At 47.1% G+C, this 20,942-nt stretch overlaps 1 protein-coding gene across 1 annotated transcript in view; it reads right to left on the bottom strand.

The window, feature by feature from the left end:
* Positions 1-20,942, bottom strand: part of agrn (agrin) — a 202,387-nt gene that overhangs the window by 97,049 nt on the left and 84,396 nt on the right. Inside the window, exon 3 of the mRNA XM_036533356.1 lies at positions 8,118-8,156. Within this exon, the coding sequence (XP_036389249.1) occupies positions 8,118-8,156 (39 nt within the window). The remainder of the gene's footprint in view (positions 1-8,117; positions 8,157-20,942) is intronic.

Below are 20,942 nucleotides of genomic sequence, written 5' to 3'. Positions count from 1 at the left end.
TGACCGACAGGTTTCTGGCGGGATCTGACCTACAACAGCGCCGTGATCAATCCACACCTGCAAACGCACCCAACGACCGCCGAGAAGCCTCTCTGAGCAGTGGCGGCCTGGTCTTACATCCATTACACTGTAGAGACATTACTTATGGACTGAGGAAGACAATGTTGTTTTTTTTTTTTTCTTTCTTTCTTCCTGGGGAGAAAATATAAACTTGGCGGAGTGCGTTAAAATTCCCTTCCAAGTCCACCTTTCCGCCTGCCAGCCCCCTCATCTTCCGACACCTACAATCGCTTTCATTATGCAAATAGGACAGATGCAAGGTTCTCCGGAGTGGCACCGGTGCGACTGCATACAAAACAGCTTCTATTTGTTCTCTTTCAATTAGAGAATACAAGGTATATCATTAAACCGCTAAAAAAAAAATACCGCACAAATCCAGCTGATTTCAACATCTCTCCTCCAGCTCTCCGTCAGTCTTTGTGTCTTCCCCCTTCCTCCTCTTTTCTCACTCTCTCTCTCGCTCTCTTTCTCTCTCTCTCTCTCGCTCTCTCTCAGATTTCATCATCTTGGGATTCTGCCAGGAGCCTTCCAGCACCATCAAACTCATTAAAAAATGGAAACCGCATCAGTATATATTGCGTTCCTCAAGTCCATCCACACACACATGAACTGACCCCCACACGCACAAAAGAACCACACACATGCACGGATGCATGCACGCATGCACGCACGCACACACACACACACGCACGCGCACAATAAAAGCACACACATACATCAGTGTCACTTCGGAAAACCACTGGTTTGTGGCAGCTGCTTCTCCAATGCCCCCCCTCCCCCCCTCCCCCCCCCGGTAAAATGGTGTCAATAGACTTTTGGCTGCAAGCCTCCTTTACCAGCCTAAGCACCTTGTCATAATTGTGTGCGGCAGCGCGGAGCACACATGTCAAACCAGCCATTACGGGGAAGTCAGGGAAACAATACAAATTAGATCAGGATGAGCCGAAATCCTTCAGGGTGCCTGGGAGCGCGGGGCAGGTGCTGTGAGAGCATGCAGCACATGCACGGCTCTCCACCGACTCCCGCAGACGCCGTATTAATAGATTTAGGTTACTGTAACAGCAGTGGGAGTCTCTCCCCTGGTTTCACTATGTGAGGCTGTAAACAACCCCCCCCCCCCCCCCCCAAAGCAGAAAAGAAAAGCCCCACTTTGTGGCTACGAGGCATTAGAGCTGAGATTTATAGCTCTCTGCATCCCAGTCTCCTGAGTACTCCGTCATCCCCGCGCCGGTGACCAGCTCCGTCTCAGTAACACAGTTTTGCCTCACAGAGCCGCCACGTCACATTACGCAGGTACGCTCTTATCCGAAGCAACTTACACTGTTTCTTCAGCTGGAGTTTTAATAAGGCAATTCAGTTTAAGCACCTTGCCCCACAGGTACACCAGCAGCGGCCCGACCTGGGAATTGAACCTAACCTTTCGGCTACAAACGCCTACTCTTGCCAACTACACCATACTGCCGCCTGCCTGCCCATTTTGACAGAGAAAGCAGAGAACACTGCAGCTGCTGGTGGTGCCTCTGTGCAAAGAAGAGACAATTTGCTGTTTTCTGTGCCTGAACAGCATCAAGTAGCCTCTTGAAGCTGAACCCTCTCTTCAAAAGGGAAATAAACTTGTACAATGAGGGCAAATTGTTCTTTTGTTTCCTGATTTTAGAGGGCACACACTTGATCTCAGCACACATGCAAAGGTCCGTGGAGCAGCATTAAGTATGCAGCTACTTCTGTGAAGTGAATTTTCTGGTGCACTTAGTGCATTCTTCAACAGAACAGAGAGGGGAGGAGCACAGCCACTCAGAAAGGCAAAGCAGATTGTCAAAAAGTGATATGACGGACTAGCACTTAGACTGAAGCGCAGCGTATGATTTCGGCTGCCTGGTGCCCTGTTTACAGTATATAATGCTTAATAGCACTCACAAAAGCAGGAAACAAAATAAACAGTGAAGGGATCTCCTCTAACTCAGAGCTAATGAGGCGAGTATTTTAGCAACCACCTTCTCCTTACTGCTGTGTGTATCGGTGAAATCCAGCAAACAGAACAGGGAACAAAGAAAAAAGCCCTCTCCGTGTTAATGAGATGCACTTTTGAGTGGAATCTCAGCCTTATTAAACTGTGGTTAGTTTACTGGAACATTAAGACACTTGAACTTAAATTTGCCATTCCATAGTTTTTTTTTTTTTACTTGACCACAAAGTACTGTGGTTGTAATTGCCAACAAAATTACACTCGAGTCATGTCTACATTTTCCGCCCATTGTTTTGTGGGGAACTGCTAAATCACTACAAAGGTGATTTATGAATGTGTGGTCTTTACAAGAAATTGAAATTAAGAATTACTTAACAAGAAATAAATTATATTTATATAGTGTATAGACTATGAAACTATGTAAACAAATTTAATACAGAAGGCATGTTAGACCACAATTATTCAGAGTACCACATCTCAGCTGGTGAATGAATGGTATATTTACTTGACAAAAATAAAACAATTTTTTAAATGAAGCATAATTTGAAATTCCTTCATTACTTCTGCATTTAAAATTGTTTTTATAACAAAAAACAATAAATTATATCTGATACAAATATATTAGAAAACAATACATCCGGTAAACTGAGGCAGCATCACCCTAAATAAAACACAATCCTTGAGGTTTATGTTGTATATGGTTATGAATGTATATGGTTATTACAATGTTTTTGTTTATTACAATGTAATAAATATGTAACTTATTTAAGTGCTTACTACTAATGTGAAATAAATCAATCCCTCATTTAATATGAGAATGAGAATGCAAGTCTTAGTGAGTAGTAGATTTTAAATTTTCATTCAAAAGTAACAGAAAAACAAATTAAATGTAAACTTTAAGATTGCCTAGTCTGGCATCCTGGCATAGTTGGCTGGCTGGATTAACACAGGGTTATTCTACATGTTTTTCAGATCGTCAAGGGCATTTTCGCCCTGCTGTTATAACCACGTCTCACTAAAATGCAGACAGTCGGTTAAGATGATGCAAAACTGACAGAACGGGTGCTTCCATTCTCGTTCACAAGTAAGTTGGGTTTTTGAAATGTGTGCGTCACGCTTGCTGCTAGGAAAGTTGAATGAATCACTGCTCATTTTCTCACCTGTATTTACTTGAAACACAAAGCAGAAACACACACACACACACACACACACACACACTCTTCACACTTCAATGTATGGCATACTTATTCTTGTCACACGTCGACACAAGCAAAAACATGCGTTGCGTGCGCTAAATGTTTAGCATCTCATGCGCGCCACAGTTTGACTCAGAACACACTGCTGTTAGTGACGTTAATGAGCAGTGCGCTAATCCCTCAGAGTACTATGACACACTAGCTAGCTGGTTTGGCGTCAGCTGAAGAAAAGGTGATGGTACCTCTTGATTCGAAAAAAGACAAGGTAGTTGATTTCCCTGTTCTTAATCCTGCTGTTCCCTCTAGGCTTAGGGGCATAAGTGACGCTAAGGGAAAGTCTTTTAAGACACACTTGGTCTTAGTCCTACTAAGCCCTAAAAAAAAGATGGGTGGGAGTGGGAAAAAAGTCCTCAGGCCATAAGCCTTACTTTCTATGTCTTCCAGTTCCGAGCGGAAACTCTTGACTACTCTGACACGGCTTCTCCTGGCCTAGTAGCGCCTCTTGCCTAGCAAGCTCGTGAAGACTTCAGCCGTGACAAATCTTAACAGAAGTGAATGTCAGAAACCATTTTCCCCCTCTCCGGGAACAAATCACCTGAGCCGCGGACACTTCAACCAGTTTCCGTCTGTAAATCTTTTGACCCACATTTCTGAAACCTCTCTTTTTCCGTTGTACCTCCCAGGATCAATATCCTGCGCTTTGAGCTTCCCCGCTGCGTACTGCAGAAGCAGCGTCAGGCGCGGTGATGACTTAAGACAGGAAAATGTCAAAACACCCCGGATTTGTTCCTCCTTTTTTCAACGCTTAAAAGAGAGCTTACATTATCCCAGTGCCTACCTCGAGCACACGCGTCTGCTCTGGCACACTACAAAGAAACACTTTCTCTGAGAACTGGAGGGTGGGGAGGGGTGGGGGTTGGCATGTGTGGTTCGGATGTACCTGTGCAGAGCAAAGCAAAGTTTGTCCTTATAACGTCAGACACAGCTCAGAGCCCGCACAAGCCGCCTCAATGTATCCTAAGCAAATGCTAATCCTTTAACACTGTGCAAGGGGGTAGCTTTGATATCTTGATGCGTGCCATCCTTGGCATCAAAAAAAAAAAAAAGATGAGGTAGTTTTTTTGGTCTTTTGTGTGAAATCTGTGACATGAAAAGATTTAATTAAGATAAGACCAGCAATAATTAATTCTGCCCCTCTCTGGGTTAGTCTCACTGTCAAGAGCACGGCGGGGAACGAATAAATTACCAGAGGACTGTTTTTTTTTCCACCTTCTCCTGGGGGGGTTGAGTTGTGCTGAATGTATTGTCAAGCAAAAAAAAAAGAAGGGAAAAAAAAAAGTTTTGACAACACATTCAAAAGTCCAGCACCAACAACACCTGAGGCCCAAGACAACACTCCTAATCAATTCAAACACCAGTTACACTGCTGGCACACCCAGAATTCGCAGGGGAAATGTACAGAGTCTAACCTCAAATTGAATTTTCAAAGGAAAAGAGGGCAAACTCTATTCTTTGTCTGCTCTAAGGTGGGTGAGAGACAAGAGCAGTACTTGCGATAGCCCTGCTTCTTGTCTGAGCTCTCGGTCGCAGCTAAGAACAGCCAAGAATTGACAAGTATTGGAGAAGACCTGAGTTCCTGTTGGGGTGCAGTATTTAATTTGACATCTAAAGTCTCTTGAGAAATAGAACACAGAGAAATGAGATTGTAGCTTGCCAAGTCTACTTGACCGCATTTCAAATCCCCGCTAAGACTTTCGCCCCCTAACGTTACGAAATCTGGCATTTTCGACAATGAGAAACAAATTCGGGACAAACGTTTCATTATTCCGACAAGAAAGCAAATAATAACCTTGGATGGCACGGTCTCTGACTTCAGATTTGAGTGAAGCACTAATTAGAGGGTGCTTTGTTACTTTGTCAGTTTTCATATGATGATTAGATGGCTCTTATTAAGAGGGATTTTGCTGCTAATTACAGATGCATGTCCCCCCCCCCCCCAAAAAAAAATGCTACACTTGTGTCCCGTTTTTTATGAGAACAATCGCCAACTTCAACCACCACTGCTGTCCTCTCCAAAAGCTCCTTTTTTCCTCTGAACACAGAAACGGCACTTTCATTTATCTCTTTCGTTTCAAGATGAATGTCTTCTGTAATCCAGCTTCTCTGTGGCTGGCTGGCTGAAAAGGAGACTCTGCTTCAGGTTCTCAAGTGATTTTCTGTAATTAAATATCTAGTTTCTAGGAGAGAGTAATGCTGTCCTTAGCACAGAGGCAATTTTGTGGATTCCGTGGCTCTTCCACACATAACCCTTTTATAATGGGATAGCTAAGGACCTAAGAACAACTCTAAATTAAAAATAATTCATTGCAACAGCACAAAAGGTAATAAGACACTAAAGCTCAGCATACGGGCTGTTTCAAATCAGAACAATGACGGACTGACTCATCCTTACGTGAGGAAGATGCTATGAGCCCAGGTCTTGTAGGACTACTTGGGCCTGGAGCTCCTGGGAAATGCTCCAAGCCTCCGTGTTCATTTTCGGAAACTTGGCAGCTGACTGAAAACCGATAACAGTATTGGAAACATAATTACAGGTCCGCACCTCTTAAAACCGTTTACTTGAGCCGAAACAAAGCGAGGCCCCTTTTGAAAGCGTGGCTTCCACACACGATGAAGATGAGCCGGGAGATCGATTGCCCGCAGTTTGGAAAACACCAGGAGAGGAGAGAGGCGTGCTGCTCCAATCACAGCACCTCATTCCTCACGCGTGCTCCTCAGTTCCTCTTTTCCCCCACGAAGCTCCTGAACTGCAGTCTCCTACTCCTCAGGAATGTAAGTCAGCGAAGCAATCTCTTCCGTCATTAAACTTGGATTGCAAAAAAAAAAAAAAAAAGAGCCAGGGATCGTCAGGTGGCATGATTGTTTCCTCTGGCTCTGCTTGAAAAACGCATTATAAAGATACATTTTCTACCACCTCCTTAGTCCTAGTCATGCCTATCACGCCTGTTCTCCCTGTGCTCCTTGAGCTCCTGGAAACCTCTGTCGTAAGCCACACATTGCCGCAATTTGAATCCTACCACATTTTTCAGATAAGTTCAAAACTTCTGTCAATGCTCACTTTTGATTTTGAGATTCTGCTCAAATCATCCCAGGTAGGGTCAGCTGTGTAGCCTAACACCTGCCAGCAGTACGCTGTTGCTGATGTCACAGCCTGAGAGCAAATGAAATGGTGGCTGCATCACTGTCTATGTTTAAGCAACGCTGGGGTCAAGTCTGGAAAGTGCGGGGAAAAACGCAGTACAACAAGCTCAACAGAAACACATTTAGCAGGAATAAATCAGAGAGCTTTAACTTCCAAAACTCTTCCCCCTGAGAGTTAAGAGTGCACATTTGAATTGCCTTTAAAATTGTCTTAATAACCTGCAAAAATGAATAAATAACTACTTTCTAGCTTTGTTCTGTGTCTCTTCTGCCTTATTTTATTAGAATAAGTACAGCCAATACAGTACCTTGTTGTTTTCAAGTATTTGGTTTCCTACTAGCTACTTTCGTAATGAGTACATTTGTATACACTTTGCTTAATTGATCTTCTCAGCTGGTTACAAAAGTGGATATATAGTTTTGAAAAATAGTGTTATGGCAGTAAAATACTATACTATACGTTACGGTCAAGCACACTATTGATTACTGACAGCACTGGACTTAAGCAATAACAATGTATTACGATAACAGTAATACCATGGGGCAGAAAGAAATATTCAAAAAGCATCTTTTTAAAAATTAACTGTTAGAGTATGCGTAATACACATGCATTTTGTGTTATTGTGACAATAAATGGCGGCCTCTTCTGCAAACACAACAAATGTGATTTCTCATAAAGCATGGGACCGCCTCTGCTCCCATCAAACATAATTACCCAGCCTCTGAAGCCAGTCTGTTTCCCCTCAGTGAAACAGTATTTATTGTTATGCTGCAGAGGAAGAGAGAGAAACACAATATTGGCGATAAAGATATTCTGCATTTTCCACGGCTCCTGCTCCGGGGGTGATGCGGAGTCTTCCGGAACGGGATTATCGGACGCTGGGCCCCGGCCGGGGCCTCCCCGTTACAGCACCGCCAGCCTGTGGCTCCCGCGGCTAGGCGCGGATCATAATTAGCCGTTCTTATTGTTTTTTGAAACGCAAAAACCCGCGCCCGTCTGCCCACAAGGACAGCTGAGCGAAGGCACCCCCGGCGCTCGGGAAAACTCCGCCGTTTCCGCCATCAGCAGCCTCGCATCGCTCCGCTCTGTTTCATGTGCCGCCATATAAATATTCATAACGGCGCCAGAAACCAGCTGTTCCCCCCCCAATTAAAGTGTGCAGAGATTCACCATTTGCCAATAAATCGTCACTGTTTAATTAATGACTCTCCGAGCTCGACGACAACAACAACACGAGACAATAGCACACAAATTGTTGGGCATTCATATTTGGGAACGCTGACAAAATCACGTGGGTGATAGGTGTGGCGTGATATATAAAAGGTAACTGCTCTCCCACCCTACGTACGGCATACATACATATATACACACCCACACATCTGCCAGGTTGGGGGGAGGTGTGAAGTTCGAGATGAGGGATCAAATGAGGCAGAAGATGCCACAGTAAGTATGCCGAAACCTCACTGAAGACAAATCAAGTTGTCAAACACCCCCCACATCAAAGCCCAGCTCTCCCCTGCGTCTCCCGAATGCTTAAAACCCCAGCATTGCGGTGGTTAAAAAGCGCGCAGGGGGGGGGGTGGGGATGGCGGGGGGACTTCAAAGCGCACAGACTCATCTGAGATCTCTATCTATCTGCACAGAAGCGATTCGGTCAGCATGAAACGCGTAGAAAAACCCACTGAGGACTTACCATCAGGAGGCTGGGCCGGCGTGAAGTGAACAGGTTTGTCTGGGGGAGGAAAAAACATTTAAAAATGGATATTAGTTCAGTGAGCATGGGCTGCCCAAGGTTAACACTGTGATTGTAAAACATGGCTGTGATTCCACTGACTGGTATTAGATATCTGAGCAAAGCAATCTGAGAATGCAAGGGAGTGCTATTAACAGAATAAATATGTAATGAATAAATGTAACAGTGCATCCACATAGCAGACACAGTGGAATTTCACCTGTGAATTATCAATACAATGACACCACCATCATTGTTAACATTCATAAGTCACCTAAAATAACATTTTATAAAGCCAGAACGTGGCTACTTGATGGTATACTGTCATAGTGCTGTTTATTTAGGGCTGGTTCCAACAATGAGCAGGCGTGGTTTCCTTGGCAGTGCATAATCATTTTGAACACGATTGACATCTCGGCAAAATAAGTGAGAATGAGAGAGAATGCATCTGATTTGCAGGAACAAGGCAGCATCTTCACACACCCCACCAGTGAGCACTCACCCACGAAAGCTGTGACAGTCGGAATAAATAGGACGTGGGTGTGGCTTGCCTCTTAATAGACAACTTTCAGCCATGTGATTACATGTGTGTATGCGCACACATGAATGTGTGACTTCTCACATTTCACTTGGATTTTTTTGAGAAAAAAAAACAAATAAATAAATAAAGCCACTGCTATAAACCAATGCATGACATATCCCCATAATGGCTAACTGTCAGAGTAAGTAGAGCGCAATGCTACATAATTTACTCTCTGTTCATGTCCTTCCACATCAGGGCAGTGCGGAGTGCCACAGCAAGTATGCCCCATCCTTCTCTCACAGTGCAGGCCACTTCTCCGAAACGATGCACCCTTCCCCCCAACAGTCCTGACACAAACGCGCTCCCTTACATCCACTGTGCTTGATACAGTTCCCTGTTTGTGCTGCTGAAACCATATAACCATATAACAACACTAGCGGGGAAAATAAACTATACAAAAAAAATAAATGGCTGATGTGCTTTCATCAGATCTACACAGGGCCTCTTATCATGAAAGCGGAGAGGAGAAATTCGCTTTCCTCTTTGAGCAACATCCAGGTGCCAGAATCAGGTTTAAATTTAGGCCCACTTAAAATTGCATGTCAACAGGCAGGCAAGAGGGAGCCTGAAGAGGGAGGGGTGGGGGGGGGGGGGGGGGTAGGGGGACCGCGTTTGAGTTCTTCAATAATGAAGTGTCTCTTGAACTGGTTTCAGAGTCAATCATTGCAGTGCCAGATTCTCATCCCTTGAATGCAAACCAGCTAACCAAAAAACAAAACAAGACCACACACACACACACACACACACACACACACACACACACACACACACACACACACACGCACACACACACACGCACAGACACACACACACACAGACACACACACACGCACAGACACATGGACACACATGCAGACACACACATACATGCAGACACACACACAGACCGTATGTGTGTGCGTGTGTGTGAGTGTGTGTGCGTGTGTGTGTCTTCAGTGCCTTTGCTCTGGGACACTGGGAGCTGATGATGAGGCAGTAGCCTGCAGAGTAAGTGAGCACACAGCCCCCAGCAAAGGGACGTCTCTCTGCTAAATATAAATGAAAATGGCTAACCTTAGGTCTCTATCCCTCTTCAGCTGCCTTCCCAAAGAGACCTCTCTCCACTGCTAATGTGCCTCTCACTTCATCTTTATATTCTGAGGGGCGGGGACGGTAAACTCAAAGTGAATTTGTATTTAAATCTAACGGAATGCGTCTCGATTAGATTAAGTTCAGCAACACGCTCTGCTTATAAATGAACCTAAATTTGAATGGTTTCATTCAGAGGGAAAAGATCTGATTTTAAAATAGGGAGGGAAAAAAAGTTCACTTTAGTGCTTTTAATGGAGATTTAAGGCAATTGCATGCAGGTGGCTCCAGGGACATCCATCCGAGTGATTGAAAACCCATGGGACGTTAATGGCTTTGGGTGGGTCTGTGTGGAGCTCTCTCAGACTGTGAGGTATGACACCACGGATTGAGCCGGAAGGGCCCTCGTGTCATTTAACACAGTGCATGAGAGCTGGGATGCGCAGCCACCCACCAAGACAACGCTCTGAACCAAAGATATCAACCAAGAAAGTGCTCTGAATCAAAGCAATCCACCAACACAATGCTGTGAACCAAAGACATCCACCAAAACGACGTTATGAACCAAAGATATCCACTAAGACAATGCTCTAAACCAGGCACACCTTTCCAAGGTTTTAAAGGTGACACAATGAGGGTTTCTGCACTGCAACCTTTCTGGATCTGAGAATTTGACAGGCAGAGACACATGGTCAGTCCCTAAGTCAGTGTACCCCAATACATCAAAACATAAAGCTAGCACTAAAGCTGTTTCCAAAGGAACAAAACACATTAAGAATTCAGACATCTGAAGTGGTGGAAAATTGTGCCTTATTGCAAAGGCTTCATTGAATATGCATCTTCAATTTAATTAATTTGCTTGATAAAAAGCTATTAACGACCTCATTAAATATTCACACGCAAACAGATGTAAAGTTACAAACTCAATCAAGTAGGAAAGAAACGGCATCGCAGTACATCACAAGCCAAGCGTTCTCAGCCAGCACAATGACTTTTATCCAGGAGAGCCGAACAACCAGACGCATGAATAAACATGCGTGTCTTTCAACGTTAAAACTACCAGCAAAAAAAAGGCTGTTAGAAAAGGCAGAGCACTGTGTGGGGTACATCGAGGGGCCAGGCTGGCAGATTAAGCATGACGAGCAGGTCATTAAAATGCTGATTAACTCTGAGAAAAGTGCGGTCACGTGTCACTCCCACCTATTAAGTCAAACTGTTTGTACAGCGTGGCGCAAACTCCTAACGAATAAATTCATGAGGTGTGCCACACGCATAAATGTGTAGCAGAGCTTTATTTAAACTGGAGAGACATGTTGCCGTTGCAAGTTTCAACAGACAGTTTGGGATAGCTGCATAAACGTTCCCACTGGTCTCACCATCTAGATCAGGGGTGGCCAAACCTCTCCTGGAGAGCCACTTGTCCTGCATGTTTTAGATCTCTCCCTGCTCCAACACAGCTGATTCAAATGATCAGTTTGTTATTCAGCAGCTTCAGGTGTTCATAACGAGTTGATCATTTGAATCAGCTGTGTTGGAGCAGGGAGAGATCTAAACCATGCAGGACGAGTGGCTCTCCAGGAGAGGTTTGGCCACCCCTGATCTAGATCATCATCTTATTAATGAGAGATTTATAAACCTGAATCTCAATTTTTTTTCCACGGGTGGGCAATCATGAGAGAAGCAGCTCATGCCATCCAATGACATTAAGTATGTAAATGACACTGTTGACCCTAAATGATGTAACGCCAGTAATGATGCCCGCCAACAATCCTTACTTACTCTTATTAACCCTCATGGAGCAAAGGTAACCACAGAAAGCCAATTCATGTATGTGGTCCAAAAGGGTGTTCCTTCATGGCAACAACATTAGCCATTAGGCTAGAAACCACAGTTATACAGTATGACCACTGTTAACTGCTTTAAAAAACATTCTGGTGCCTTTTTATCAAACATTTTGAAAATCTATACTTAGTAACGCATCATATTTAGACACTGGATCATTGCAGGACACTCTCCACCTGTGTAAAGCCAGGTACAGACAGGTGTTCAATTTTGAGACCAATACCCATGTGATGGCCTATGAATCACTTCAGCTGCAAATCAAGAAACAGAGGTGTTTTGGTTGGTGTTGCCATCTTTGCCATTGCAAACAGAAAGAAAATCCAAGCATGCATTTTTATGCCTCCCTAAACACCGCTACGCAGCCAGACTGCTGAGGTGTAATGATGGTACATAAAATGTCCACAAAGATGCCAAGTCCGAGGGTTAGGGTTTTTCATCATCCTCTTGCACAAAACGCTTTCCAAAAATAAGAGCGCGCAGGTTAAATGCCAGACACCCCTGCTCTATCAGACTCTCTCTCTTCAAGCAATACATCACTGTACTATATATAGCGGTTTAATATGCTTCACTTGCACACCACAAACATACAGTGTCTCCCCTTGTCTCTCGCTTTCTCTCTCTCTCTCTCTCTCTCTCTCACACACACACACACACACACACACAGTCTCTTAAGACTTCTCTCTTCTCTCTCTCTGGCTCTCTGTCTCCCTCTATCTCTCTGTCTCTGCCTCTCTCTTTCTGTCTCCTATCTCTTTCTCTCTTTTTGTCACAAACACTTACACACACACACACACACACACACACACACTCTGACCCCAGTATGCACAGTTAATGAGGCAGTGGGGGGGGGGACCTACAGTTGTTGAGGAAGAGGAGCACGGCGAAGCCCAGCGTGGACGTGGCCAGCAGGATGAGGCAGATGTTGCAGGGAATCATGAAGTATCGCACCACCAGCGAGACCTTGTGCTGGTACATCCGGTCCCGCTCGGGGGGCGGCGTGGGGTACTGGCAGCTGGTCATGCTACACTCCGCAAGAGGGCACCCACGCAAACCCGTGAGACGTCAAGAGGAGAGGGGAGAGGGAAAAAAAAAAAACAGCGAAAAAAAAAAACCACAGAGGCGGCAAGGTCCGAATTCAGCTCAAACTCCGGCGGCTCCCCTCAGTGGGGTCCTCATTACTGTCCTTTTCGGAAAAAAGCTCAGAAAAGCCTTCGCCGGTTTCCAGGCAACACATTTTGTTCTGTAGCAGCATCCGCGACGGGAGAGGAGATGGGTTTTAAACTTGTTCCTGAGACTCCCTCTCCCTGCCTCATAGCCTCTTTTCAAAGCACAAACCCACAAGCGGGAGAGGTGACAGAATCACATAGCGGTAACACAGCCGTATGCATGCGGCAGAAACGCCGGGCGCCGTCAGGTGTGTGACTACCCACACGGGCAGCTAGTGACCAACCCTCTGCACTCCCAGAAGCACCAGCTTTTTTTGGTCTTAGTTTTTTTTTCTCAGCCAAATCCAAGGGGAAAAAAAATCACCAAAGCAAGTAACAGAAATTAAACCTGGAACCGGAGAGGATGATGGTGATTATCCTTTATGAGAGAGCAGTTCCCAAAGGTTACACACCAAGAACCTCCAGCGTTCCCACACCGCGCCTCTCTCCCAGTTTCGGCGTCCCCCGGTGCCCAGCTCACGGCAGCCTTCAGATCAGAAGCCCGGGTTCGAGCTGCGTGTGTCAGGACTTCCTGCCCATGCGAGGGGGCATTCCTGGAACCCCCCTCTCGGTGCTGAACTGAGAGACACCAGGTCAGCTCCAGCCCCGGCCCTGCACACACCAGTCTTCCTGAGCACTCTCACACGCACGCACTCACACCCCCACACACACACGCACACCCGGCAAACACTGCTCCTTTGTACGTATCCGCTTCAGGGTTCCGGATTATTGTTCCCCTCGAGTCATAAAAATAATGGCAGGGACGAGGAGAGCACCCCCCCTTCGCAGCACGGACCTGCCCCTCGTCCTGTATTTGTGTTTCTATAGAGTAATTAGAGGACAGATAGCAAGCAGCTGTCAGGGGCGCGCTCATCCGTATCGCAGGGTGTCCCCCCCCTTCAGCCCCTCTGACCGTCTGTCTGCCCCCTCGCTTTAAACATTAGTCCCTTTCTCCCCTCCAAGAGCAGCCCTGACCCCCGCCAAGTCCTCTGAAAGTGGGTCAAAGGACCCCAAGACCTGAAAGTTAGAGGGACAATTACGCCCCTGTTCCTCTGACGATCCAGGAGACGACAGGGGGGACACAAACCCTGCTATTCTCCGACAGACCGGGTTTTGCTGAGAGACAGGACACTGCTGATATCTGGCAGCACACTGATTTAAAAAAAAAAAAAACAGCAAACTAAGTGGGAAAAAAAGAGGCCAGCTTTAAAAAGAGGAGCTTTAAGGATTGTGTGTTTTTTTCCCCTCCTCCTTTTTCCCAGTCCACTCCTGCAGACAAATCCCACAGAAAAAGGCAGCGGCTTCTTGTATCTCCCCTGAACAAGAGTGTTAAGTTGTTTTCCTTTTGAGAGAGAGAGGGGCTTATTCAACCCCTTCGCTTTTCATTAGCGGCGGGTAAAGCGCACGCTGAGCGCTCCCTCTTTCCCCGAGCCGCCCCGCTCTGCCTCTCTGTTCCTGCTCCAGGAGCGCTCCTGCTGTCCTGGTGCTCCGCTCCGCTCTCGCGCAAGTTGATCCTCAGAGGAGAACATTCACTGCCAGCCAAAACACCAACTTCTGCTGCGAGTATTCATGTCAGAAATTCCCCAGGCAGCAGGTAGTCCCTGTGTCAGCACGAGCCGCGCTTCAGCCGGCTCTACACAGAGAGAGAGAGAGAGAGAGGGAAGAGAGATCGGGAAAGAGAGAGAGAGACAGGGAGAGAGAGAGGAGAGAGAGAGAGCAAGAGGAAAACGCGACGACCAGCTCCTGACTCTCGGACTGGCTCTGTCTCAGGGAGACAATGGGCAGCGCGTCGGCACGGTTACAGCTCTGTCCCTTCAGACCCTTTCTCTCCACCACGACCGGCACAAAAAAGACAAGGAGAGGGGGAGTGGATGAGGGGCTGTCTCTAACAAAGAGAGAGGGGAGGGAGACCGAGAGAGAGAGGGAGAGAGAGACAGAGAGACAGAGAGAGAGAGGGGAGGGGTGAAAAAAAAGGGAGGGAGAGGATAAAAGCTATGGGGAATACTTGCGTCTTTTGGGGTGGGGGAGAGAGACATGACAAGATGGAGACAAAAGAGAAATCAGGACAGAAGAGTGTCAGCGGTCCCTCTGACACAGCGCCCCTCTCCGGAAACACAGCGCTAGCAGTGAGCTTACTGTAGGAGCTCCAAATTGCCTCAATTTGCAAACATCACATTCCGCTTCAGGGGAAGGGAGAAACAAAATGACATGCACTCCGATTTGATCTTTTTGTTTGTTCCAAAATAACTTATCCATTAATTCCCCGCGCTAACCCCACAAATATAAAAACCACCTCCTTTTTTCCTCTTTCACTTTCATGACATCCTGCCACCCGATTTATTTTTTTTTCCCTCTACAGCGACAAATAAGAGTAAAAAGAACAACATGAATATTCAGCAGGACTGGCAACCGATCTGAGGAAAATGGGTACCTCATTTATTGGATATAATTTCACCCTATTTCAAATATATCTTTTTCTAAAATGTATGTCTAATGAGGTCAGCACCATGCTATGGTTTTAGCGTCTCGTAATTCTTGTACGACACCCCCGCATACAGATGGAGCTCCGTTTGCCTCTCTTTCCTCTCACCAATGACGGCACGCCTATAAAGACTGAATGTGCTTCAGAGTATGGGAGAGAATATAGAATTACTTTGCTACTAGACGTAGTCATCTAGTACACTCATTCTTGTGCATCAAACATTCAGCTTTCTCCTTTCCCCAGTCATCTTCTCTCTCTCTCTCTCTCTCTCTCCCTCTCTCTCTCCCTCTGTCTGGAGGAACAGGGGGACAGGAAACAGGAAGGAGGAGACAGGAAATGTTGGACAGGTGATGGATGAAGAGGTTTAGTCTCCATGACTGCTGGACAGTGCAGCTTTGTCCTTGTGCTGTATGTGATACGGTTTCCATGTCACCTCTATGCCTAATCCTCTCCAAACAGGACAGCTTCAGCATATTAAACTGTGTAGGGAGAGCACCAAATATGAAGAGGGCAAACCCCCACTGTCTACACAGAGGAGGGTACTGTGTCTCAAAAATACAACACATGATTCCCCAACGCTTAACATCAAAGCTACGCCCGATTAATCATTCACGTTCCCATGATCGCAGAGGGTTACCGACTCTCCCACCATGTTTCAAACTTTCATTTTCCAATGAAAAGGCAATGGGTTCTTTCCTTTGAAACCCGATGATCAAACCAAAGGGTTTTTATGTGGCTACATTTTTCTGGGCGTTGCTCCACGAGGCGGATGTTTACCGTGCACAAGGAGAAAGCAGAAAGACTCAAAACAGAAACGGCCACACCACACCTGAGGAAAACTACGGCTCTTGATGAGCAGCGGGGCCCCGCCCACACCGGGCAGATCTAACGGGAGAAAAACGCCAGCTTTCAGTGCTGGAATGGAAACGTGTTGAAAGAGCAGAGGAAAACAACAATGCGAAGCTCTCCCGCGGAGCCCGCCCGAGCTGGCTCCGCTCTAATGTGCCATTTGTCCAAGCTTTAAGTGGTACATGCATGAAAAAAGGGCTTTAAATGACTGACATCCGAGTCAGAATAATGGCAGCCTTCCAATAACCCTGCCTGTGACAGCCTGAGGACGCCGCTAAAGGGACCCAGTCCACCGCCTTCGCTGCGCCTAAACCCGGGCCCTCAGCAGCTGCTGTGACCCTCTTTCCCGCGCACAAATGATAATCAAAGAAATTAGGCCGATTTGATTACGAGCAGATTTCCCAGAGTCCTCGACTCATTAAGCCAGACAGGCTAGAGTCGGCTGATTTGAGGGGGGGGGAGGTGGTGTAAGCTCGCTCGATTTTCAGCGGGGTCCTCTCCGTCAGCCAGCAGGTCCTCGCGCAGGGACAGGCCTTCCTGCAGGGGGGGGTTTGGAGATCGAACGAAAAATAAATGGATCCGTCCCACAGCCGAAACAGGCTTTTTTTTTTCCTTTCCTAATCGGCAGCAGAGATTCTCAGCGCTGACCCAGAATCTGGGATTCCAGAGAGAGGCAGAGCCAGGGTCCTGAGCCAGACGTCTGTGAACGAAGAGGAGTGTGGCTGTTGTGACGAAGAACTCCCCGACACAGTTTCAGCTTCAAGGGCTTCTGACGCAACCAGCTGACACCTGCCCACCCGGGCCGAAGACAGTGACGTCACCATGACAACCAAACCAAACAGCAGGGTGGTGACTTCGCCCCGACAGGAAGATTACACACCAGGCCCTGATGTCACAACAGCCTTGGCTGAGGCTGCTGACGGTGATCACTCATGCTGTGTGTCTGTGACTGTAACTGTGACTGTAACTGTGCTTCAGGACCAGACCAGACCCCCCCCCCCACCATCCAAACACACGTCCCCTCAGAGAGCTACCCTTTCCAGCCGGGTTTCTGTCAGGAGGAGGCAGACATCTGACACCCAACACCCGCAGGGGTTGCCAGGTTGGACCCCTCCCTCGGCTGATTAGGGTGCAGTGGAACCTGGCTTCTCTCCCCCGCTTGGCGCAGCCCCACCGCCGCCAAGCGCTAATGGAGGGAAACTAACCAGCAACCTGCCCGCAGAGGCAAAGACAGAGGCAGCGACCGCTCATTCATTAGCATGCTGCTTTCCCTTTCACCGCGCTAACAACAATAATGATCTGAGCATTTAATACCCTCCACACTCCACAGGCTCACTTTAGTCATTCATTTTTTATTTCCCGCACATTTCCCCTTAATGGCCCTTGAAGAAATGACAGTGAAATGCGGCGAGAGGAGACGGTGCCACAGCGCAGAGGGACGAGGCTGCGTGTGGTGGACAGACCCAGTGGCAAGCCAGGGTCAGCAGCGAAGCACATTGGTAAGGGGCAATTCCGGTTCGATTCCACCCTGGGGCGCTGTTGCTGTACCCTTGGGCTAGGTATTTAACCCAGAATTGCCTCAGTAAATATCCAGTATAAATGGATAAAACTGTAACCTAAACCTAAAGTATCTCTAGATGATAGCGTCTACTAAATGATAATGTAATGTAAAAATGACAATTTTAATGTAATGCAATGTATAACACAAGCAAGTGCAGTGTATCCATGCCTGAAACCGCGATGAACACAAAGAGGAGGAGGAGTCCAACGGTTAAAGTGCACAGTGACAGCCTGTTTGCCCCGCACACGTTACCCTCACTGCCTGGCTCCTCCCATCTCTGTCTGTCACCGCCTTGTGTGTCCGTAGCCACGCCCCTACCAACTGGGGGTGGCGACCGGGTGGGGAAGGGCAGAGCATGTGTCTGTGGAGGGCAATGACTGGCTAAGCGACGGGGCAGATGGATAGCAGGCCGCCATCCCAGAATATCTGATGGAGAGTTGCGTTACTTACACACCAGTTCCTCCCATTCAATATGCACCCTTAGCACTCTCATCACCTTGTAAAGGCCTCTGAGACCTGCCTGTGATTACATTATTAATGTGCACAGCGGATGCTTTAATGCTGAGAGACTTGCGTAGCTTACATTTTCATGCATCATCCCTGCGTACAGCCCACTGAAGCCGTTCGGTACCTTGCCGTGACCGCTGAAGGGCACGGCTGCAGTGCCCCAGCTGCAGATGGGAATCAAACCCGCAATCTCCTGTTATAAACCCACTGTCTTCACCACTGCGCCCTACACCCGCAGCTCTGCGTTAAAATGTTATGGTTCGTAATCACCACCAGCTCGGCAGCTGTGCCATGCTGTGTCCTGCCTTGTCTGTACTTGTGACTCTGAGTCTGTGACACCTGCATCAAAACCGGTAAGAAGCGTCCCCTGACAAAAGATACAATCAGCTTCTCCTGGCACCTTGTCCGTCAGGTTCTTTTTGTCTGTTTCCCCCACCCATCCACCACCGCCCAGCTGTGTTTTTTGGCCAACTGTAAATTGAAAATGTGCGCAGGGGGAAAGAGGTGACGCGTTCCCGAGAAGCTTCTCCGGAAACTGTGGGGGCGACAGAAAACATAATGGAAACCCTCCCACCTATTGGAACACTGCCCTAAACCTGGCCCGGGCCGAGGGTGCCCGGGCGAGGCATGGCTGGACACATTTACTGTGCTGCATTCAGGCTGTGGAGCCATTTCAGACAGAGAGTTTTCTGCTTATTATTACACAGCCCAACCCACCCTGCACCCCCCACCCCCCTTCACCCAAAGCCCACACATTTAAGTGTGGCTGCTAAGGCTTAAATTAGATGAATAGTTTAGCAAAATTGCCAACCGCATGTGTTCTGCAGCAAGTCAAAAAGCCTGCTTACATCACTAAAACACATTACTGCACAACAGCCCCTGCGTGGAATTACAAAGCCCTTTCCGCACGCATTTACAACAAATGCACCTTTCAGGTTAATTTTAATTTTTAAGCACTTACAGTGCTCAAAGTGAGAGACTGCACACGTACACGCGCTTGCACGCACGCACACACCCATGCACAAGTGTACACACACACACACACACGCGCGCGCGCGCACACACACACACACACAATGTCTCACGCTTCTTCTTTTATTATCAAAGCTGACAGTGACAAGCTATTAGATGCGAGCGGCCTTTGATTTGCATTTACAGTAATGAACTCTCTCTCTCTCTCCCTTTGCACTCACACTTTGACGAGCCGGATCTTCTTAGATGGAGGGGGAGAGGGAGTCTTAATTGGCACAATCCCTGCCTTTCAACAGCCATCCGAGGAGAAACAAACGTAAATTATGAATGCTCCCCATCAGACGCCCGCTGGAAAACTCTTCCACCGAACCCGAGTTTTGCATATTTTTTTTTTAATAATTATAATTTCACAATAAAAGAAAGGTTGCCAATGAAGGAAATTCCGAAGGCTTGCGACTGAGGATGGAAAACAAAACAAAGAGCTGTGTATTCTGACATTCGGAGAGGAAGGAGAGACAGGGGAATTAGAAAGCGGGGGACAGAAAAGCAGGGGGGGTAATTTTAAGCTCCATTTACTTTTCATCCATAATAATAAAGAAGCCCTTGTGGCTCTCTGTGATGCCGCTTCACTCGCTGTGGTTCGGAGCGCAGACACAGCCAGAGATGAGAGCGGGGGTCACTTTGACACAGGTGTTCCAGAGACTGAGGGAGGCAGGGTCATTTCAGCAGATACACTGTTACCGGGCAGACAGTCATTACTCTGCCATAGTCCGGGAAAAAACAGGGACGCAATCTCCTCACCTTGAGGCCAAGCGACAGGGGAGGGTCCTGTCTCTTTATTTTCACCCTCAGTCTCCCGCGTCAAAAGGGTGGCGGACTCGCAAAATTAGATTGCTGCCCTTTCCACACGCACCAATGTACACACACACACATGCACACACATACAAACATACACACACACATATAAGCACATGACTACACGTGTGTCTATGAAAAAAAAGAAAAAGGAAAACATATAGATGTACAGTATCAAAGGGTTTGTATTCTACTGCCTCTTAACACACTAGCAGACAACCTTTCCAACTACTTTCCATACAGCTGCATTGGAGACTTTACATTACATTACAATACATTACTGTCATTTAGCAGATGCTCTTATCCAGAGCAACTTGCACAGGTTACAGCTTTTACATGCTATCCATTTATACTGCTGGATATTTACTGAGGCAATTCTGGGTTAAGTACCTTGCCCAAACACCAGTAGTGCGTCAGCAGGCAATCGAACCAGCAACCTTTTGGTTATGAGCCTGGCTCCGTTACACTATGCTACACTGCCGCTGGCTTCAGATGAGTGCCCGATATTTGGGGAGGCTCGCCTCCACGCCCCTTTCAGAGGACACCCGTATCAAACGCAACTGGCTCGCACTTCCTCCACTCCCTCCACGGGCTGTCCATCGAGCTCCGCGCCGCACAAAACAACAATTTCTTTTTAACAATCCACCGTAAATAAAGCTTTCTGCGCTGCGCTCCGCCGCTGACAGGCCCTCCTGTTCAAGGATCCGGCCTGATCCGATTTATGGAGGGGACAGGAGCTTGAGGGACATCCAAGGCTCTGCAGACGGCTCCTCTGCACCCCAACCTGACACGTGCTGCTGCCTCAAGCCTGAGCAGCTGCTGTACATAACGGACTTACTGAATCAAAACATCACTGGAAACT

The sequence above is a fragment of the Megalops cyprinoides genome, chromosome 7 (assembly GCF_013368585.1).
Source record: "Megalops cyprinoides isolate fMegCyp1 chromosome 7, fMegCyp1.pri, whole genome shotgun sequence".
Taxonomy (NCBI): Eukaryota; Metazoa; Chordata; class Actinopteri; order Elopiformes; family Megalopidae; genus Megalops; species Megalops cyprinoides.
The sequence above is the reverse complement of the archived record's forward strand: the minus strand, read 5'-3'. Positions and strand labels throughout refer to the sequence as shown.